Source organism: Uloborus diversus, chromosome 7 (genome assembly GCF_026930045.1).
Source record: "Uloborus diversus isolate 005 chromosome 7, Udiv.v.3.1, whole genome shotgun sequence".
Classification (NCBI taxonomy): Eukaryota; Metazoa; Arthropoda; class Arachnida; order Araneae; family Uloboridae; genus Uloborus; species Uloborus diversus.
In genome coordinates this window covers 6633695-6657800 of record NC_072737.1, presented here as the reverse complement: position 1 = coordinate 6657800, position 24106 = coordinate 6633695, and the positions used below count along the sequence as shown (strand labels likewise).

Genomic DNA, 24106 nt, shown 5'->3' with positions numbered 1-24106 from the left:
TTTTAAATGTCATTCTTCTTTTACTTTTTAATTGTAATTACCCCCCCACCCCCCAAAATTTTGAAATGTGGAATGCTTGTGAAACATTTCAGTAAATTAGACCTCCAGGCTGTTTGTTTCTTTTAATTTAGTAGTTTCTTTCATTTCAGGTGGATACAAACAGGAAAATTTTTGAAATCAACACGCTGTTGGAGACCTATGTAAAACCTGAGGTAAACTTTGCACACACATAACGAACAGAAAAAAAGCGAAATGTCATTTTTTTGTTCGAGTTTAGTTCAGTCTGGTAATACTAAGTGTTTCTAGATGGGGGGGGGGGGGGGTGTTATTGGAAACATGAATCTGGTGTGAGGAATTTAAAGTAGAATGTTCCCTGAACCATGTTATAAAATTTATCATACTAAGCGTAATTTCTAACTTAAATTGCGTGAATTTTGTGCATATATTTTACGTACTTTTCACCTGGAAAAGCAATGCATATTTATTACGTCACTTCTTTACGTCACTTCTTTGCCAACATTGAGCAATCTGACGGTTAAGTGTAATAAAACCAGTATTGGTATTTATAACACCTCTTACAAACGGCGCTCCGTTCTTAAATTTTTAGGTGGATGAAAATTCTCAATTTGTCGAAAAGAACTCCAGATTTCGTTGAACGATAATAATTTTTTCCCAATGAAACACCAAATTTCGCAAGATTGATGATGGTTTTACTGAATGTAACTCCGAATTTTTCCGAATTGTCTGACAAAATTTGCCGGAGAAGGAATTTTTGGGAGGTCACAGTGACCTCCCTGCCTCCTGTATCTAAAAATGAACTTCATATCGTGTCAAAGCGTTATTTCCAAAAAAAAAAAAATTAATTTGAATTTTGTCATCTTGAATTCTATTTATGTTTTTCGCAATCACGAGTGTGTGCGTGTATGTAGGCGTGTGTGTTTGTGTGTGGGGAGGTATGTGTGTTTGTGTGTAGGGGGTATGTGTATGTGTGTGTAGGCATGTGTGTTTGTGTCTGTGTGCAGGCATGAGTGTTGGTAGTTGTGTGTATGAGTGTTTGTGTGCGTGAGGGCGGGGTATGTGTGTGTAGGTGTATGTATTTGTGTGTGTGTGGGTGTGTGTGTGTGTAGTTGTGTATGTATGCGCGTGTGTGTAGCATATGGATGCAACCTGGAGACTGTTTTCGCTAGAGGAGCAGCATCGTGAGTAGTCGGTCGACGGTGATGAGGCGGGAGAATAAAATGATAGCAGATCAAAACAGTCAAATGAAAGCAATAAGCAATCGTAATTGCTCAAAAAAAAAAAAAAAAAAAAAAAAAATCTGTACTTTATTTATGTTTCAAACTTTTCCAAAATTTTTCATAGGTGGTGGAGAAGTACGAAAGGACGGCTTGTCTGGGCTTTGCAAAAGATGGTACGCCTGTTCGATACTGTGGATTTGCTGACTTCAGAGGTGAAAAGCAATCACTATTTTTATTACTTACTTTAAAATAAATACAGTTATCGCCCTCGATGCAGTCCGATCATCCGACTCTTAATTGAGAAGGTACTAATAAAAACTTAACATAAAATAAGAAACGACAACGTTAAAAAGCACCAAGTGCAGATTACTGCAGTTATTTACTTGAAGTTTGACTCATGCAAAAGTCAAATTCCTCTAGTATGTAAGACGTCCCCTCTTAGCTCTTAAATAGTCTCTTATGAAACTTAACTCTAATTAGAGACTTCGACAAAAGCATATTCCTTCAACTCATTCGTAATACTAAATGCCTAACACATTTGTCTCAAAAACTGAACTTCCGTCAACGCCAGCGATGACTTCTGGTACGGAGGACAACGCTACCTAACGGCTGTTCAACGATGGCGTTGCTACGAAGATGGAATCAAACGTTCACCTCCTGAATATCCATTATAGTAAGAATTCATAAAACAGCACTACCCAGCGAACATCTAACGAAGGCGTTGCAATGGCGATGGATCCGAACAATTCAAAACAAATTATTAATTGGTTAATTTTTTAGTTAAATTTTGAAATTAACCAATTGTCTCAGCTTTTAATATCTAATAATTTCGACATATGGCAGTGGCCTCCGTACAGACATTGACTCGGTCTCATTCCCTTGTTTTGAGTTCATTCATGGGCCCACTAGATGGCGTTGACGCTTTACGGGCCTTGACATTTTTTGACTTTTCTGTATTAAACCGATGCTACTATAACCCGCTCCTGCATCCGCCAATCAATGTCAACGTCTCAAAGTTCATTTATTTTTGATTGGACGTCGCCCATTTTAACCGCAAGAGGCGCTGGTAGGAAGCCCTGCATCAACCAATCGACGGCAAAGTAATGAAAACAAAGGTTTCTTGTAGCGCCCTCTTTATTGCCATGAGTTTCATCGATTGTCACGGCCTATAATAACTAAGTGGGGCCATGGTCCATTTTAACTCCATGTTAAAAGCGAGAAAGCGATAGGCATTTAGTATTACGGAGGCATTAATTCCTTCCCTACATGCCCGTTTTTGCTTTTTAGTGATATTTCATTTAACCATGCAGCTAACTTTATGTATCAGCAACAAATTGATTTTCTAAAGGTAACTTTGTTTTTCCTGCCTCAGGTTTTATCATGGCAATGTCAAGCTACGACATGTGCTTATTTTTCTCCTATTACATGGAGATGGACTATGCCACTTTGAGGCAAGAAAACAAAAAAGTAAGTTGAAAATATTTAACTCACTTTATAACTAGCTCCCCTCTTGAGGCTAGATCGCTAAATGCCACTTTTTCTCTGTGTTTATCTATGCTGAAGTAGTGTGCAATGTGCTTTGATTCTTAATTGTGATTTCTGAATCTAGAAACACAACAATCTACTAGTATGTTGTGGCCATCACGAAACTTTCTACTATATTTTTCTTTTTTTTTCTGATCCCTCCCCATGCTTGACGAGGAAGCAATATTAACTACAAAAACAAAATTACACATGCAAAAACGTGACGACCATCCCAATGTCTGAATTATTGCAAAAGCAAAGCAAAGAGCGAAAATTGAAAGTTATTTTAAAAGCCTTGCTTGAATTTATTACAAATATTTTATTTGTTAACAAACATAAGATGGCAACAGTTAAACATTTTAAATCATTGAGATAATATTTCCGATCATTTCCATACAATTAAAATCACGAGAAATACGCAGACGACAATCTATTACGATTTATCTTTCTTATTGTTGCATTAATAAAGCTATTTTTATTAAAAAAAAAAAATCAACACCTCTTGGAGCATTACTTCTTGAGATAGGGCACTCACAACGGAAAAAAAGAACGGTCGATTACGCTACCCCCTTTTTAGCTGTTGACACCAAAATAAAATCAGCTCTTATACCCACTAAGGGCTACTCGCCGATAAAATTTTCTTTCATTCCGTTCATTATTTCTTGAGATACAGCAGTCACAATTGACGACAAAAAACGTTCTATAGCTCAACCCCCGTTTGAGTTATTGGCACCAAAATTGAATCAGCACCTGTTCCTGTTGATGGCAACATATGGACCAAATTTTGTTTGATTCCGCCCGTTACTTCCTGAGGAATAGCAAGCACGCGTAACTCAAAAAACGTCCCATTGCTCCACCCCCCTTGGAGGAATTCGCGCCAAAAACCAATGGGCACAAGTTCGCATAGGGGCACATATGTGTACCAAATTTCGTTCGATTTCATGCCGTAGTTTTTGCTGTAGAGTGGCCACAAAAAACTGGTCACACACAGACGTGACACACACTCACACAGACAGACAGACCTTTTCCAAAAATAGTTGAAATGGACTCAGCACACCTCAAAACGTTCGAATCCTTCGAAATTCGAAAATTTGCACGAATCCAATACTTTCTTCTATATATTAGATACTAGTGATATCCGCACGGCTTTGCCCGTAATAGAAAAATCAAAAGGTCTTTTGGTTCGCCTGTATATTTACAAATAATGTATGGTGAATTTTCTCGCCAGTTGGCTTGTACCCATGTTACGGTTCCACGTTGTGATAATTTCGTATCTCGCGAATTAACTTGTGCCCATGTTACGGTTCCACGTTATGATAATTCCGTAATTTACTCGTCCATCTTATGATATTTTTTTTCTTAAAATTGGAATAGAAAAAAAACCACATCGAATTTTCGAAAAATTGCTTCGAGGTGCACACCCCCATGCTACATACTAACTTTGTGCCAAATTTCATGAAAATCGGCCGAACGGTTTAGGCGCTATGCGCGTCACAGACATCCTACAGACATCCAGACATCCTCCGGACAGAGAGACTTTCAGCTTTATTATTAGTAAAGAAGATAAAGATAAAGATTCTTTCCCATTTTATTAAATTTCTGTGAAAAATGGGCTTAAAATTGGAATAGAAAAAGAACAAAATCGAATTTTCGAAAAATCGCTTCGAGGTGCACACCCCCATGCTACATACTAACTTTGTGCCAAATTTCCTGAAAATCGGCCGAACGGTCTAGGCGCTATGCGCGTCACAGACATCCTACAGACATCCAGACATCCTCCGGACGGAGAGACTTTCAGCTTTATTATTAGTAACTAGTGATACCCGCACGGCTTTGCCCGTAATAGAAAAATCAAAAGGTCTTTTGGTTCTCCTGTATATTTACAAATAATGTATGGTGAATTTTCTCGCCAGTTGGCTTGTACCCATCTTACGCTTCCGCGTTATGATAATTTCGTATCTCGCCAATTGGCTTCTGCCCATGTTACGGTTACACGTTATGATAATTTCGTAATTTATGATAGTTTTTTTTCCTTAAATTGGAATAAAAACAGAACCACATCGAATTTCCGAAAAATCGCTTCGAGGTGCACACCCACATGCTACATACTAACTTTGTGCCAAATTTCATGAAAATCGGCCGAACGGTTTAGGCGCTATGCGCGTCACAGACATCCTACAGATATCCTACAGACATCCTACAGACATCCAGACATCTAGACATCCTCCGGACGGAGAGACTTTCTGCTTTATTATTAGTAAAGAAGATAAAGAAGATAGAAGAAAGTAAAAATCAAAGCACGCTACTTCATCATATCACAGACGTAGGAAGAAAGCGGCATTTAGCCCCAAGATGGTGAATGTGTCGCTCCTTACGCTAATAAATCATTGATTGTTAATTCTTTTCTTAAAAATGCATATTTCTTTAATGCTATACACAAGTTTTTCAAGGAAGATGGGACCACAGTTCCAGGCCTACTTGGCCTGTGAGGTAATGAGGCCCTGGTTGCATTTTCTTCATAAATACTTACAAATCTATAAAAGATTTTTCGCGTACTCCACGAACTCGCAATTAGAAACTCGAAAAACAACACGCATTATGTTTAAAAAAAAAAAAAAACAGTGAAAATTTCTTTGGCCATTTACATTTTCCTCTAATACCAGAATTTGTAGCTCATTCGTTTGAGTGGTCAGTCTCATTTTAACCGAAAAAGAATTTACAAAAATGCTTTAGTTTTTAATCACTCACTTGCTTAAACGCAGAAAAAGAAGTTTATCGAAATCATACTCTGTAATTATTTGGAAGCAAAGTTCATCAGTAAAATATAGGTTGCTGTTTGTTTGATATCATTTATTAAAAATTGTTTTGCAAAATGGCAAAATTCGTTTGTAGGGGAATGCGGGACAAAGTGAAATATGAAATGGTGAAATATTTACTCTGCTTTTAGCGTCAACTATCTAGTAATATTTTATCTATGTGGTAACACATGCAATCTCTTCCAGTCAAGAAAAAATTACCTCTGAAAATCTAAGAATACGATAATACATCACTTTTCAAAAATTGATACTCGTACTGTAATATTTTGTTGAAAGTCAAAAATTATTTTTATTATTATTCAATGATAAAGTTCTTGATAAAACATCGTAAATATTTATTGAGACCTACTAGTATTCACTGTAGTAATTAATTGTTCAAATTTAAGCTTTTTGTATTTTAAATGCTTTGCACAGTTAGTCAAGGGTATGGATGGGGCAAAGTAAAATAGCTCAATCTTTTATCCAATCACTTAAGTATTCTTATTAATTATTTCATTTGCATTCTTTAATTCAATAATTCTCTTGTAGATATTCATTCATTCACTTATATTTTGTTATTTATTCGCTATTTTATTAACTGATTTATTTTTTCTCATTTGTTAATTAATTAATTAATTTATTTATTTATTCGTCTATTGTTTCATTTCCTTTCATTTATTCATCCATTCTTTTATTTAGTCATTTATTTGATAAAAATATCTTTAATAATCAAATAGAAAATATTTCATTCGAAAAATATTTTTATTTTTCACTTTGATCAAAAATATCTTTACTAATCAAATGGAAAATAGTTCATTCGAAATTTTTTTTATTTTTTTCACTTTGCTTCATAAAAAAAAAGTAAAAAATTTCTTCCTTTTTTTAAGGCAGAGGCACAAATTTACTGCCAATAATAAAAAATAATGTTTCAATGCAAGTTACATTGTTTTTTCTCTATGCAATGTAATTTTCAGTACGAGTTTCTAGCTTGTTCATTTTGAAAAAAAATGTAAGTTATCTTCCCTATTTCACTTTGCCCCACTTTCCCCTACATGCTTTTCAAAAATTCTCTTTTGAATTTAGAACGGAGGAAATTTGCACGAAATGACCTATATTTTCGACATGGAAGATTTCAGTTTACAGGATTGTGTACATAAATGTGGTAAGTAAAGAAAGGGTTTCTTTGACACTCTACTTTAGTTTTAGTTAAAAAAAATTAATTTGAATTTTGACATCTTGAATTTAAATTATGATTTTCGCAATCACGAGTGTGTGTGTATGTGTGTGTATATGTGTTTGTGTGGGGGGGGGGATGTGTACGTGTGTGTAGGCATGTGTGTTTGTGTCTGTGTGCAGGCATGAGTGTGTGTAGGCATGTGTGTGCAGGCATGTGTGTTTGTGTCTGTGTGCAGGCATGAGTGTGTGGGTAGTTGTGTGTGTATGTGTGTGTGTTTGTGTGTAGGCATGTGTGTTTGTGTCTGTGTGCAGGCATGAGTGTGTGGGTCGTTGTGTGTATGTGTGTGTAGGTGTATGTATGTGTTTGTGTGTGCGTACGCGTGTGTGTGCAGGATATGAACGCAACCTGGAGACTTTGCTCGCTAGAGGAGCAGCATCGTGAGGAGCCGGTCGACGGTGGTGCTGCAGAGGGAGGTGGTGGGAAATAAAATCATAGACACATCAAAACCGCCAAGTGAGAACAATAAGCAATCGTGATTGCTCAAAAAAAAAAAATTTAAACACAAGGAAATAATTTTAGTACATGCATTAAATATGATGAATTCTGGAGGTTTTACTCGCTTTTTATTAAAGTTCTAGCTGCATTTCCCGGCGTTGCACGGTCTACCTCGAAAATAAAAGTTTTGTCAAGTGACGCATCTTCAACAATCGGGTTTATTTTTTTTTTTTTTTAAGTGTAAAAATTCACCTTTAATGTGTAGAAAAAAAATCTATTTCATGACCAGAAAAATAAATTTAGACTTCTTTGAATTTTTTGAAATTTCAAAAATTTAGTCATTGGTATTAAAGGACGGAATTATTCCAGTTTTACGGATTTTCTGGCGAAAACTCTCCTTTGAGCCCCAATGGTTATGACGAAAACTCCCCTATGAAATTGCAACTCTCAAAAATTTTATGCTTATGTTAAATCTAAAGCAACCAATAAAATTTAAATTAAAAATTTGCGAAAAGAAATAGGCGGTATACAGCTCTGTACTAACCGCTACAGCATTTACTATACCGCTTCTATTTCTTCTCTGAATTTTTTTATTTTTATTTTATCAAAATAAAAAAAAAAAAAAATTAAAAAATGGAGAAAAGAAATACGGCGGTATACAGCTCTGTACGAATAGCTTTTACTACACCTCCTCAATTTCTTCTCTCAAAATTTAAATTTTTATTTTATTGGCTGCTTTAGAATTCACGTAAGCATAAAACATTTGATTGTTGCATTCAAAAAAAAAAAAAAAAAAAACTGTACTTATTTTATTTCATACCTTTTAATTCAAACCAAGCTTATAGAAATAATCTTCAGTATTAAAAAGAACATTTTCTGTCTGTGTTATCAATTTGTCAAATTATCTATCATTTGAAGTTAGAAAAATGAAACTTTTAAAAAGAAAACAAAAATGAAGTTGTGCACTGAATGCTATCCAAACGGAGAAAAAAAATAAAGAAAAAAAATATTAATTTGAATTTTTGGCATCTTGAATTCAAATTATGTTTTTCGCAATCACGAGCGTGTGTGTGTATGTATGAGCGTGTGTTCGTGTAGGCGCATGTGTGTGTGTGTGTGTATGTAAGCATGTGTGTGCATGTTGTGTACGCAGTGCTGTGTGTGTAAGGGTGTGTGTGTAGGCGGTGGTGTGTGTGTGTGTGTATGTATGTGTATGCATGTTGTGTATGCAGTGCTGTGTGTGTACGCGCGTGTGTGTAGGCGTTCGTGTGTATGTGTGTGTGTAGGCGTTCGTTCGTGTGTGTGTGTGTGTGTGTAGGTGTGTGTTTGTGTAGGCGCATGTGTGTGGGTGTGTGTACGTGTGTATGTATGCATGTGTGTGCGTGTAATGTATGCAGTGCTGTGTGTGTAGGCGTTGGTGTGTGTGTGCGTATGTAGGCATATGTGTTTGTGTCTGTGTGCAGGCATGAGTGTGTGTATGTGATGAGGAGTGTGTGTGTTTGTGTCTGTGCGCAGGCATGAGTGTGTGTATATGTGTGTAAGCGTGTGTGTAGGACATGGACGCAACCTGGAGACGGTTTTCGCTATAGGAGCAGCATCGTGAGGAGCCGGTCGACGGTGGTGCTGGCAGAGGGTGCTGGTGGGAAAATGAGTCAAATGAGAACAATAAGCAACCGTGATTGCTCAAAAAAAAAAATGCTGAAATTTTTTTTGTGTCTAATGTAATTGTTTTTAAAAACAGATTGAGCGGGTTTTGTTACTAAACGTTTCCATTATCTTTCTCTATTTCAGTCATCGAAACAGGGATGGATTTCATGCGCTTGGTTCAAGATCACTATCCTGAGGCATGGAAGCATGTTTTAATAGTGAATGGTGAGATAGGAATCGATATTCTTTGCTTTTTCATTTCATAAATTCCATTCATTTTAAACACAGGGTATTTGAAAAGGAACTCCCCTATTTGGAAATGATATAACAGCAAAACCGTGCGAAATAGAAAGGTAAAACAAAAGGTGTGTTGCACCAGGCCTCTCGAATTTCTTTACACACCAGTTTTCAAAAATAGTTCGAAAATTCAAAGCGCTCTGCAGTCAAATGTTTTTACTTCCTTTTACAAAAAAGAAAGTATTGTATTCGCAAAAAAATTTTCACTCAAAAATCGGCCTTAATTTCCATTTTTCTCACCCCCGAATGAATGTTGATTTTTTTTTCGACCCGACCAAATGTGGATATATGCCTAGAAACCTACAGACACCCGAAATATCCATTTTGACGACCCCCAAGTTAATTACAACGAATTTTCTTGTGACGTCCGTATGTAAGTATGTATGTGTGTATGTGTGTATGTATCTCGCATAACTCAAAAACGGTATGTCCTAGAAAGTTGAAATTTGGTACATAGACTCCTAGTGAGGCCTAGTTGTGCACCTTTAATTTTGGTTGCATTCGGATGTTCCTAAGGGGGTCTTTTGCTCCTTTTTGGTGGGAAATCATTGTTAATTTTGATGTAACTCAAGTGGTGTTATAATTTGGCGGACACTTGGCGATATATCGCCATTTTGGTCGCCAAGTTTTGTCGCCAACTTGGCGACAAATTTGGCGATTTTTTTTTTTTTTTTTAAATTTAGTTTCAATTTGGCCACTGTTAGTTATATTTAGAGAGTAAACAATTGAATCACATTAAAATTGCCAATAATGGGGAAACGACATTAAATTGGAGTAAAAGGAAGTCATGTGATGCACACATCAGCTCGTTTTAATTAATGTATGAAAGTGCTTGTTGAACGGAGGTCAAATCTCGTTGCGATGTGTTAAGTATCGCCACCTATCACAGCGGTAACATGACCATTTGATTGCATAATGCTACAGCTGTGAAGGGTAGCCATATCAATGTGAGCAATGAGATTTGACCACTGATCAATAAGCACACTTTCATACACCAATTAAAAAACATTTGACTATAGCGCTCTCTAGTGTCCAATTTTTAAACTATTTTTTAAAACCAATGTAGAAAACATTCCAGACGTGCTGGTGCAACACACCTCTTGTTTTACCTTTCCTTCTCACACGGTTTTGCTGTTAAATCATTTCAAAGTGGAGGAGCCCTTTCACATACATCGATTAAACGACATGACTACAGCGCTCTCTGGTGTCCAATTTTTAAACAATTTTTAAAAACCAGTGTAGAAAACATTCCAGACGTGCTGGTGCAACACACCTCTTGTTTTACCTTTCCTTCTCACACGGTTTTGCTGTTAAATCATTTCAAAGTGGAGGAGCCCTTTCACATACATCGATTACAACGACATGACTACAGCGCTCTCTGGTGTCCAATTTTTAAACAATTTTTAAAAACCAGTGTAGAAAACATTCCAGACGTGCTGGTGCAACACACCTCTTGTTTTACCTTTTCTTCTCACACGATTTTGCTGTTAAATCATTTCAAAGTGGAGGAGCCCTTTCACATACATCGATTCAACGACATGACTACAGCGCTCTCTGGTGTCCAATTTTTAAACAATTTTTAAAAACCAGTGTAGAAAACATTCCAGACTTGCTGGTGCAACACACCTCTTGTTTTACCTTTCCTTCTCACACGGTTTTGCTGTTAAATCATTTCAAAGTGGAGGAGCCCTTTCACATACATCGATTAAACGACATATGACTACAGCGCTCTCTGGATTTTTGAACTATTTTTGAAATCCGGAGAATAAAAAATTCCAGAGCGCTGGTGCAACATACAATTTTTCCAACCGCAAGTTATAAACAATTCATATTTTAGGTGTTTTTCAAAGTTTTAGCCTGAAGAAAACAAACTACAATTGGGTCAAAACTAACCTGGTAGCGTCGTAATGCTATGATTAGGATCTGCGTAGCCTTCATAACGCTTCCAGGTCAGGTTTACTCCAACTATAGCTGTTTAAATATTTATTTTTCTTCCACAAAACTGTAAAGTATTATTCATCTGCTTTTTTGCTCCAACTATGTTTTCTATTTATCGAAGTTTCAATAAAAATATTGAAAAAAAAAAAAAAAAAAAAAAACTGCCTAATGATTAACTTGAGGTAATAGATGCATACTGTACGGGGTGATTAAAATTAAAATTTCCTTTTCAAAATTCTGTAAGAAATTAATCACTTGGCAAAAGGACTTCACATTTTAACTAAATATTCTTAAAGAAGGCGGAAATGATGTGGAATCAGAAGAAGAAAGTAGTAAAGTGTATAAGTCTTTGAATGAAGTTAAAAATTACAACGACATTGATTTTGGCAACAATTATGAGCAAATTGGCGGTTTGCTATTCTGACCAGTTTGACGAAATACGAGGGTCAACTAAAAAGCAAGGTTTCCATCAATTTTAAAAATATACAGCATTGAAATTTACATCGTTGGGAAGAAAAAAAATTTCTCTATTTTTATACATAACCGGCATCTTTCTCTGTGCATTATTGCCACCGGTGCCCTAACTTCTATATCGAGTGTCACAGAAGTCCACCGCCAACCTGTTGAGCAAGCGTTTCACCTCTTTTTACTTCCTTTTACAAAAAAGGAAGTATTGTATTCGCGAAAAAAATTTCACTCAAAAATCGACCTTAATTTCCATTTTACTCACCCCCGAATGAATGTTGAGTTTTTTTTTTTTCGACTCGACCACACGTGGATAAGTGCCTAAGAACGTATAGACACGCGAATTATTCATTTTGACGATTCCCGAGTTAATTACAGCGAGTTTTCTCGTGACGTCTTGTATGTGCGTATGTATGTCGCATAACTCAAGAACGGTATGTCCTAGAAAGTTGAAATTTGGTACGTAGACTCCTAGTGGAGTTTAGTTGTGCACCTCCCCTTTTGGTTGCATTCGGGTGTTTCTAAAGGGGTCTTTTGCACCCTTTTGGGGGGAAATCATTGTTAATTTCGATGTAAACTCAAGTGGTCTTATAATTTGGCGAACACTTGGCGATATATCGCCAGTGTTTCGGTCGCCAAGTTTTGTCGCCAACTTGGCGACAAACTTAGCGATTTTTTTTTTTAAATCTAGTTTCAATTAGGCCACTGTTGGTGATATTTAGAAAGTTTATTGAATCACATTAAAATTGCCAATAATGGGGAAATAACTTTAAATTGGTGTAAAATTAAGTCACGTGATGCACGCATCAGCTCGTCTGACTTCGTCGTCGCTCCGGAAACGTGGGCCGTCAAAGTGTTCCTTAAACTCAGGAAACAAATGGTAATCACTAGACTCGAGTTCCGAACTGCATTCAAGAACGCAGTGGTTTGCTGACTGTCATGCCCCACTCTGGCGGTGGAATTCTGTGACACTTGATACAGAAGTTAAGGCACCGTTCACAATAATGCACAGAAAAAGATGGCGATTTTGTACAAAAATAGAACATTTTTTTTTCGTTCCAACGATGTGAATTTCATTGACACAGTGCTGCAAATTTGTAAAATTGATGGAACATACCTTTAACGGAAAAGTGTCACCCTATTCACCGTTATCCGGGTTTTTGTTGACTGTCATGCCCAACTCTGGAGGTGGAATTCTGTGACGCTTGATACAGAAGTTAAGGCACCGTTCACAATAATGCACAGAAAAAAATGGCGATTATGTATAAAAATAAGAGCAATTTTTTTTTCGTTCCAACGATGTGAATTTCATTAAGAATATACAGTGCTGTATACTTGTAAAATTGATGGAACATACCTTTAACGGAAAAGTGTCACCCTATTCACCGTTATCCGGGTTTTTGTTGACTGTCATGCCCAACTCTGGCGGTGGAATTCTGTGACACTTGATACAGAAGTTAAGGCACCGTTCACAATAATGCACAGAAAAAAATGGCGATTATGTATAAAAATAAGAGCAATTTTTTTTTCGTTCCAACGATGTGAATTTCATTAAGAATATACAGTGCTGTATACTTGTAAAATTGATGGAACATACCTTTAACGGAAAAGTGTCACCCTATTCACCGTTATCCGGGTTTTTGTTGACTGTCATGCCCAACTCTGGAGGTGGAATTCTGTGACACTTGATACAGAAGTTAAGGCACCGTTCACAATAATGCACAGAAAAAGATGGCGATTATGTACAAAAATAAGAGCAATTTTTTTTTCGTTCCAACGATGTGAATTTCAATGAGAATATACAGTGCTGCATATTTGTAAAATTGATGGAACATACCTTTAACGGAAAAGTGTCACCCTATTCACCGTTATCCGGGTTTTTGTTGACTGTCATGCCCAACTCTGGAGGTGGAATTCTGTGACACTTGATACAGAAGTTAAGGCACCGTTCACAATAATGCACAGAAAAAGATGGCGATTTTGTTCAAAAATAAGAGCAATTTTTTTTTTTTCGTTCCAACGATGTGAATTTCATTGAGAATATACAGTGCTGTATACTTGTAAAATTGATGGAACATACCTTTAACGGAAAAGTGTCACCTTATTCACCGTTATCCGGGGTTTTGTCAGTCTCAGAAAAGAACAATTTTTCTCTGGCTAAAATTATTCTTTTTACGTTACTACAATAACATTTGCGAAATGATAACGTTTTTAAAAACAGTTTGGCACTTTGTTCGCAACCCTTCATTGTTTACTTAACACGGGACGTTGTCTCTATGGTAGTTGAAAATGAGTTCTTTTATACTAATAGAACGAACTTTTTTACAGCACCCGGTTATTTCTACAGAGCTTTTAATTTTCTGAAACCAATCTTCCGACCAACTCTTCTGGAAAAGATTCAAGTTATTTCCAAACGTAAGTTATCATTTTGGGTTTGTTGAATAATGCTTTTTTTTTCTCATTATTTAGTCAAGAAAGATGGGGGAAAAAAAAAAAAGATAAAGCCAGAAAAGAGCGTAAACTTGTAACGAAAATTAATGCTAATATTTTACTCTCTTAATATATGTCTACACTCTGTTTACGGAATACGTGTGCCGACAGTAAAGATAAAGGTTTCCAGAAGTTTTGCCTCTATGTCACTTTTGGGGATTTTCTCTTGAATAAGAAAAAAAAGTTAGCCATTAGGATTCGCATTCTCCATCTGCTTGGCACCAATTTTTTCATGTTCAAGCCAAGCACGTGATTGAGATTGCCAAATGGCGCAATTCTTTGTTTACATCTAGTCTATATTTTTCTGTGAATGAAGTATAGTACGATACCGTCAATTCCCTTATTCGATACTATTAATAATTAATCTTATGAGCTTGTCTTTGCACATTAATAAGGAATTTAAGAATATTTTTTAAGCGGCAAATGTATCTCAGGTTGTAGAAGCTATCGTAGGTGCAGGGGAGATCGGGGCTGGTTGTGACATGGGATAAGATGTTAACATTCCCCAAGTGTGAGAAATTCGCTTCCGCAAGAGGACAACTTTCATTCTGGGAACTTCTCTTAGGTTCCAAAATCGCTATAGTAATCAGTAGCAAGAAACGTGTCTGAAAACACTGATGCATCTTGATTAATTATTTATCTGATGTACAACATTACACACTAAGGTCTTTCGTACCAACCACTTCTCTTGGTTTAACCTTGGATGGGGCCCTGAAGACAGCCTTTTTTACTTCCTTTTACCAAAAAGGAAGTATTGTATTCGCGAAAAAATTTTCACCCAAAAATCGGCCTTAATTTCCATTTTCCTCACCCCCAAATGAATGTTGATTTTTTTTTTACCCGACCACACGTGGATATGTGCCTAGGAACGTACAAACACCCGACATATCCATTTTGACGATCCCCGAGTTAATTATATTGAGTTTTCTTGTGACGTCTGTATGTACGTATGTATGTGCGTATGTGCCTCGCATAACTCAAAACCGGTATGTCCTAGAAAGTTTAAATTTGATACATGGACTCCTAGTGAGGTCTAGTTGCGCACCTTCCCTTTTGGTTGCATTCGGGTGTTTCTAGAGGGGTCTTTTGCCTCTTTTTGGAGGGAAATCATTGTTAATTTCGATGTAAACTCAAGTGGTGTTATAATTTGGCGATATATCGCCAGTCTTTTGGTCGATTTTCCAGACAAAAAATTGCCAAATTTGTCGCTAACTTTTTTTTTTAAATCTGGTATCGATTTGGCCACTGTCGGTGATATTTAGCGAGTAAACTATTGAATCTCATTAAAATTGCCAATAATGGGGAAATGACATTAATTTGGAGTAAAAGGAAGTCATGTGATGCACAAATCTGCTCGTTTTTAAAAAATTCAGATTTGGAGCTGAGCAACTCTTGATATTGCACCCTCAGAGGTATTGATTTGGAATAGGAACCTGGAGTACTTTGTGACCATGACATATTTAACGTATCCCCAGTCTCCATTAACCAGCTCGGAAGATCTTCCCACGACTGGCAAGAAAACTGGTGGTCACAAAGTTCTCCAAGATCGCATTCCAAAGGAAAATTTCTGTGGATGATATTTCAGGGATTCTTTTGGTTCCTAATCTATATCAAAACAGCCTGAATGTACCTAACTTTTCCCAGTTTCACTACAGTTATCAAATTCTTCAAGTATATATATTACATTTCAGATCTAAAATAGTTACAGTAGTTTTGGAGTGCGTTTGATAAGAATATTTGCAATAGTTACTTCTAAAGCAGTTGTTTCCACGCCTTAATATTGAGAAATCAAAATCGCGCGAAGTTTCATATAATATCTATAACCTCCACAAACGTGTCTTCAGGACTCGTGTGATATATTTTAAGCATAGACAAATAATAAGAGTAGACCGAGCTTTCCCAGACTTGCTGATGAAAAAATTGGTTCATGGATACATCATGTGACTGGTGGGAGGCTTGGCAAAAACTTTAGCAGCATGGTTGCTAGATGGCAAGATTATCTATAGTTTGGCACTCGACACGTATTTTAAGACGTAATGTGTTTTCATTATAATTTTTTCCAGGTGCAGAGATTGAACTGTTTTTTTTTCAGTTATGCATTTTTTTTTTTGACATTAGTAATTCGTTTTTGATCACAGTTTTCAGTAACTTTTATTTCATTTGGAACTGCTATGTCAGCGTTGGCGTGAACGTAATGGCGTAAACGTTTTGCGTTAACGCAAAAATGTACTAAACGGCATCTTAAATTGAATCTGTAGGTAAAAATCTTACCGTTTGCCGATTCTTTTTGGGCGCTGGCATCTTTAATTGCTTAGAGAGTTATTGAAATTGACTAAAGAAAATGCACAGTACTATCTAAACGAAAAACTCACTATATTAACAAAATATTTACAACTCAAAATAACAAATTTACAAATCGGACTCCATAAAAGATCATTCCATCAATTCTATTTATTTTATTTCTCCCGGGCGTTGATCGTCTAGGATATCCACCAGTCACATGGTTTGGTTTATGAGCAGCAAAAGGATTGCCATAGCTCGGTCTATTCTTATTATTAGTCTGTGGTTTTAAGGATAAAAGCTGGGGAACGGTTATAAAAATTCTGAAATCTACGCTTTGAACGCGATTGCAAGAAGATTGGGAACATTAACAAAGGCTTTGATACAAGGTGTGCCTGATCGCAACATGTTAGAATTGTAGACTGATGCCAATATAAACAATTAATTTCCGAAACATTTAACATGACAGCATCCGAAGCATTGAACATGAAAAACATTTAACATGACATGATATAATCTTGTCGTGAAAAATAGGTGCATAACCGTCTTCAAGTCAATTACACATTAAGATCAAGTTTGTTTTTATGTTGGAATTGATTTTTACAATTTTGCAAACATCAAAATATCTCCATTTTCTCGGATTGTAGATCAAACTAAGGAAGTCCTGTTGAAGTACATTGATGAAGACGTTCTTCCCGCCTTTTTGGGAGGTAAAAGAGTCGATTCGAATGGAGATCCCAGATGCGGCGAATTGGTAAGGATAAGAGTTTCAAAGCATTTTGCTTTCAAAACCTAAAAGATAAAATGTGTAATACCCAAACATAAAATGTTGATTGAAATCAGAAGCTTCAGACTGTTGATTTCAGTCAACAAAGGCAACCCTTCAGCAAAACTCGGTTAAATAATGCGATTTAAAAAAAAATGTGAAAGAAAGAAAGATAGGTGACTTCCGGCAATGATGGAAATCACTTTTAATTAGAAAATCCTCAAGACTTGGGCTCCAACGCCCAAAAAGTTAATATGCTTGAATTGGAGTTGGGATCATAGAGCAGGAATTAGTAACTGGAGAGAGCGAGTCCAATCATTGGTTTAGGAAATTCTGAGGAAAAGATTTCTCAAGTGAACTTCGATGAATGGGAGACACGTATTACATGAAACGAGTGGAGTAAACCCGATTTCTTCTAATAGTACAGTAAAAATAGGGGTCGGACCGAAACATCCAAAAAAAAAAAAAATAAATAAAAGTTTAAACCAATTGCAAATTGTTAATTACCCTCCTAATAAAAACAGGTAAAAAATCCCACCCCATTGTGCGTCGGGTTTGGAATGGGGGGGGGCATCAAAAAATTGCTATTTTGAGTATTTTTTCGGAATTTTTAGAGTGCATTTCAAGCGGGAATATTATGTCATACTAAATTTAAAAGCATTAAATTAAATGTTTTTATCACCCAAAAGAGATGGCGCACCCCGCTAATGCTACATATCCCCCCTCTCCGCTTAAAACGAAGCATTACCTTCGAACCCCCCTACATACATTTCAAGTGGAAATATTTTACCCCCTCCCCCCTCCCTCTCTGGTGGCACATTTGATTAAATGGTCAGAAAAATCACGCTAAACTGTTTTTTTCCCCTTATAGTTTGCTTTTTTTCGCTTTATTTAAAATCAAAATTTTTAGTTTACGTTATCTACATGCGTGTCTCAAATGCGTCATCAGATTGAGACTATAACTCTCCGTCAGAACTGGAGTTTTCAAATGATTTCTCCTAAGCATGGAATAAAAACTCTTTGGGATCAAGATCTTTTTTGGTATCTAGATCATTATTGTTGCAGCTATGTCTAACACAGTTTGTGCATATAGTTAAGCGCTTCAGTTCACTTTCAGACTTTTCAAACATTTACTATATCCAATGAACTCCTCAAAGCAAGTACAAGATATGACGCACAGAAAATCTTCTAGAGCAGAAGGCATGGCTGTTATAATAAGACGCAGATGATATATCTGTGGTGCTTTCTCCTTCTTTGTACCCATCAAAAATGACACTAGCTTTCCCATATTTACAAGTGACATATATACACTGCATTGCTGGTATATTTCCTTGAAGCTTGCGGATCATTACCAAAAAAAAACACATGATTAAGAAAGTATCTTCTATCTATAACCATATATTACACCAGCTGTTTACTTAGTGATGGTGGATGGATTTTTTACTTCAAGTAATAACACTTTAACGGTACAAGATTTCTTTCCTTATGGAAGATTCCCCTCTTTTTCCTTTCTAGATGCATCGAATACTGATGGAGGATCAGCGCATAACTCGTACTGGAAGTTTTTAGCTATTTGTTATTGCATTTTTACTGTTCATACCTTTCGGTGTAAAAGATGGTTTGAGCTGACGACACACCTTTACAGATAGTAACTACTCTCGTAACAGAAACTAGAGACTTAACTATATACTTCCTTTACAAATAAATGCCTCTAAATTTTTTGCCTTGAATATCCTTTTATGTTATTACCTCAACGTTAAAGGCCTCATCATAACTTGCCTTATTATCAGCGACCGACTCGTATCAGCGAGCAATACCTCTGTTAGAGAGGGAAGAAACTTCTGGTGGCTTTAGAAACGGATTGTGATCTCCACACTGAGAGACAAAAAAGTGTAAATATTTAGCGTTTTACTGTTGTATTGCTCATTGCTCTCATCAAGACTTGTTCGATCGTTCAATCACTACAGGTTCTGGACCACCAAAATTTGTCACTGCTTTGGATCATTGGAGTCTGATGTAACACCATTATCAAATTTTTTTTATGGCATAATGAACTCAAAAGTTTCAGACATTGTTGCAAATATATGTGCGCATTTTTAGCATTATTCACATAACCGGCTGCGTAAAAGAGGGGCAGCTTGGTATTAGCAAACGAGAACTCCCACCGACTTAGAGGGTGTAGAATTGCAGCACTGCCCGTTTCACTATTGGCGATTTCGGTTTATCCCCCTTTTACGGTGATGGCTAAAGATTGTAAAAAAGTTGAAGTAAATTAACTAAGAAGAAGGAGGGAAACTTCAGCCAAATTTGTACTTTATTTTTTTGGGTTGCACAGCGATTTTGTTTTAGATATTACTCCAGCACTCTAAATAGTTAAATAACTCCAGTCACAACTAAATTGGTTACTGAGCTCGCTTAGATCATTTTAGGTTGAGTCTTCTGACATTACTGTATCATTGTGTGGCATTTTCTACTTCGGAAAAGTTTAAAACCAGTGAAATGTTTTCCTGAACTTCTTCGCAATCGTCGATTTTAGAATGGAAATTACAGGTCCCCCCCCCCCCCACAAAGCGATGGCGCAACCCTCAAGTGTTACATAGTACCCATCTTGAATAAAAGTCCTCAAAAAAGAAAGAAATAACACTTGAAAAAGCTGCCTTAAAAATTCCAATGACGCAATCTGCGCGATGGACCCCCCCCCCGCCCCCAGGGGGAGCACTCCAGTTAATTAGCCTTTTTATTTATTAGAGTTTATTATTTTACTATTATAGAGTATGGTTTCTGCGATTTTTGAGTGATTTTTTTAAGTGATAGAACTTTTTTTTTTAAGATGATTATTTCCCTCCCTTTCCCCCCAAAACCGACACGTAAAACGCTGGGACTTTTTAACCTTAAGACCTTAACCTTTTAAACTTAAGAAGTAATTTGCAACAGGTTTAAACTTTTTTTTTTTTTTGGGTGTTTGGATTTGGCCATTTTTTGGTTTAATTTTACTGTACTACAATTCTTTACTTTCAAATGCATGATGTGACTTGGGATCTTTGTTTCAAGGATACCAGGAGATTTCACCTTCGAGATCCTTTCGAAGGCTTTTTTCTCTTCAACTTTTATACCCTCTCAATGGTTGGGATATGAGTTGGCGGATAGGGGTTTCCACATTGATTATTTCTCATCTGCAATTTTACACTTAGAGAAATTTCCCCCAATAGTCAAAACCCTCCCCCAATGGAAAACTCATGTCTTTTACGCACTATTATCGAGTCATAATTCATATTTCAGTAAATTAAAACATCATTTTTGAAGTTTTGAAGCGATTGACGGTTTTTTTCTAGTTTCCAGCAATGAAACACACTTATTTCAAGATACCATCGGAGTATTACATCAACAACCGAATCACACCACTATCCCGGGAAGATCCAGGGGTGACATGTGTCACCGTGGGGGCAAGATCTGTCCTGAACGTCTCACTTCGATGCAGCCAAGCAAGTACCAAGTACCGTTTTCATTATCGATCAGAAGGAGGGAGCCTTTCCGTCACAATCTTTTACAGGGAAGACCTGTAAGTACACAATAGTATCTTAATAAATTAACGCTAAAGGAATATAACCTAAATAAAAGACTTAATAATACCTCTAGTACGTACGTATTTTATTAATAACTTAGGCGTAATAATAAACGAATGACCTATCTAACTTAGTATTAACCTGGACTTAATATAGTGGAACCTTTGTTTTACTCTTAGACCATTGATAAAAAAAGTTCCAAGCGGGGAAAACGTAAAATCGGGATTGTTAAAAATCTAATCGTATTGTTTAAAATTGACTCTTATCCTATATATATATATATATATATATATATATATATACAGGGGCGGACTGGATGACTTTGGCCCAGTCGGCAAAAGAGTATTTGACCCACCTCTGTAAATTAAAAAAGTTAAATTAACCAGTACCGGATCTCCATTCTTCCGAGTCGAGCAAAGACATTAAATTACCGCTAGTTTCTATTTTCCTTTAAGTTTCTAAATCAAGTTTTAAAATTCTAAAAAAAGAAAATTGTGAAACGTAAAATAAAGCTACCACTGACACATTTTTTATGTGCTTTCAAAGTAGGATACTAATGGTTATAAGTCTGATAAGGCACATCTTTAGGCTTCTATACTGAAAACATAGGAATTACACGAGGAAAGGTTAACACGAGCAGGTAAATTCCCCCGAAATATTTCGAAATTCGTTGATCTATGTAAGCGTAAGGAGAAAAGAATCGGGATAAGGGGTTCTAGTTCCATTCAAAACGATATTTTCAAAGTTGATGTCAAAAACCGCAAATTTACAATTTTCGGTAACGTTGAGGAAAGGTAAAAGAAGGGGTTCCCCCACGATTTGTTTTCTTAACTTTTTTTTTTTAACATTGAAGTCTATTTTTGTCTATCTTTGTTTACAATAGAATGTCGGGGGCTTCTCCCAGAAATTCTCCGATATGGGAAGTTTTAGAAATGCAGTTTCAGGTAAAAATTAATGGAAGAGGGAGGCATCGGGAGCTCTCTACGAAACCGTTTCGACTTTGAACTATTAAAAAACGCAAAACTGTCATTGGTCACGTTTAAGAGAAGAGGACGCTTAGTGATCTCATTTGGAAGCACTTAAAAACTGAAGTAAACTCTACCCAATTTAAAACTATATTTAGTTTCTACAGGGAATCCAGCGACTCTAATTCGGAATTTTTCTTCACTGAAAATTTAAAAATATAATCTTATAATATTTTGTAGTAAGTTACCGCCAGGGCCTAAAGCAGAAATACTTAAAATACACCGCCAGCTCAGTTATTCCATCCGAGGACTGCAGTTTCGTGCTTTTTAGCACTCATCAGCTCGGAATAGGAACCACATGAGCTGGAGGCGAAAAACCTCTTAAGGGAGCCAAGAGAGCCAAGCAAACTGGTAGCTAATGCAGAATTAGCAAACCAGATGTGCGACCGCAGCAATGGTGCGGTTCAACTCAAAGATTGATGACAAAGCTGAGGTATTTTGTAGTAAGTTACCGCCCTAAAGCCAGGGCTAAGGCAGAAATACTTAAATAACTACACTGTTAACAATTTTCCGGAAAATTTACGGTAATTATTACTGGCATCCATGTTGCCAGTAACTATTACCGTAAAAATCAAATGTTACTGTAAAATTTTACGGTTTCCTCGGTAGCCCACAGCAACCAATTGGCGCTGGGATCGCTTATTTCTCCGGTAGAAATTACCGTAGAAATCAGCAATGCGTTAAGTCCAACATTTTACAGTAACAATTACCAGAAAATCTTCCTGAATTTTTAACAGTGTAGTAAATAAACTGGTAGCTAATTCTGAATTAGCTACCAGTTTGTTTGGCTCTCTTGGCTCCCTTAAGAGGTTTCTCACCTCCAGCTCATGTGATTCGTATTCCGGGCTGATGAGTGCTAAAAAGCACGAAACTGCAGTCCTCGGATGGAATAATTGAGCTGGCGGTGTATTTTAAGTAATCTTATAATATGTTTCAAAACCTCAAAAGAAAAGGGGACAGGTTCCCGAGGGTTTCCCCCAAGATTTTTAGAGGGCGCCGTGCTCTTGACCCTTAACCTTTGACCCTTAACTTGGTCAACCCCTCTTGCCCATTAAAAGTTCAAACAAAACTTCCCAAAAGCGAAAGGTAGAGCTTCACACAAGCCTATCCTTGAAACGTCACTCTCTCGTTTCAATAACTTATCCACAAGAATCTGATTAGAATTTATCAGAATCTTTTTTATATCACCTTTAAAACTAAACATCAAAAGCTTTTCAATATTTTAAAAATAATTACTATCGAAAACGCTTGAACGTTGTATGTACCTAGAAAACCAAAAAGTAAAAGAAGCACCTTTGTGTTTTACAAAACTTCTCTTAAAAAGTACCCTTTTATCTGAAAGCGCACTGCCCGTTTTTAGCCTGGGGGAAACACCAGTCCCTTCTGGGCATTTTTTTCTGAAACTGAAACAAATTTTAGGTTCAGAAAAAAGGGTTACAGAGTTCTCCAACGAAAATTTCAAAAAGTGAAATTTTAAGCTATCTTTAGTGACTTTAAGGGAATGGTGAAGGTTCAATGGAGAAGGTTCATTTTTCGATATTTAAATCTGAAAAACACAATTGAAGGCCTTGATGCAAAAGTCCAGACTCATTGATTTTCGGTAAGACCATCAAATAACATCAGTGCCCGGCAGAAAGGCCATTAAATTAATATATTTCCCACATTATGTACTAGAAAGCAGAGGTCTAATCTTACATTTGTGTCCCGTTGTTGCACCAGTAAGAAATTCTATATTCTCTACACAAAAATGAATTTAAAAAAAAAGGTTTAGGCTAAACTGGTTGTTGCATCGAAGTTCTCTATTGAAGGCTTAAGACTATCGTTGGTGATTTTAGGACTACAAAGGGACCTCATACCTGAAATATCTTAAGAAATCTGGCCCTGATTACTACTAATATGTTGCTCAAAAGAAAATAGAAAAAAATTAAACCTTGCCCCCCCCCCTTCCCCCTTGGAATTCAATCTTAAATCCGCCTATGTTCAGGAGCTCTCTCTTCTAAGTCAAAATATTGTCCTATTTCAGATTCAGTTTATCGTAGTCCAGACTTGCTTTCCCGTATGCGATTCTGAGATGAAAATACTTGTGAAGCGATAATTTACAATAGACCAATAAAATATATTGCCAACTGACAGCATTTAGTTGAATCTATAACAACCAGTGAATACCAGAGACGTGCACAGAAGTTTTGGGGCCCGTCACAAATGACTTTTACGGGGCCCCCTCCATCTTATTTACCTTTACAGAACCGGGTCAACAGGTATCCCTTCTCTCTCCCCCATCCCCCCTCGTGCATGCTCCTGCTCATGTATCAACACCCCAAAGCATGGCACACGCATTTATAGCAAGGTTGGAGATGCTTTGTCTAATGGTGCAAGTCCCTTCAATTTTTGTTAACAGACGTAAAA

General features: G+C 36.6%; 1 protein-coding gene across 1 annotated transcript in view; it reads left to right on the top strand.

The window, feature by feature from the left end:
• LOC129226204 (SEC14-like protein 2) overlaps nucleotides 1-20675 on the top strand; it is a 29139-nt gene extending 8464 nt beyond the window's left edge. The window contains exons 5-12 of the mRNA XM_054860804.1: nucleotides 150-212; nucleotides 1363-1450; nucleotides 2611-2705; nucleotides 6641-6719; nucleotides 9021-9101; nucleotides 13905-13991; nucleotides 16994-17100; nucleotides 20445-20675. Of these exons, the coding sequence (XP_054716779.1) occupies nucleotides 150-212; nucleotides 1363-1450; nucleotides 2611-2705; nucleotides 6641-6719; nucleotides 9021-9101; nucleotides 13905-13991; nucleotides 16994-17100; nucleotides 20445-20675 (831 nt within the window). The remainder of the gene's footprint in view (nucleotides 1-149; nucleotides 213-1362; nucleotides 1451-2610; nucleotides 2706-6640; nucleotides 6720-9020; nucleotides 9102-13904; nucleotides 13992-16993; nucleotides 17101-20444) is intronic.
• Nucleotides 20676-24106: the final 3431 nt, after the last annotated feature.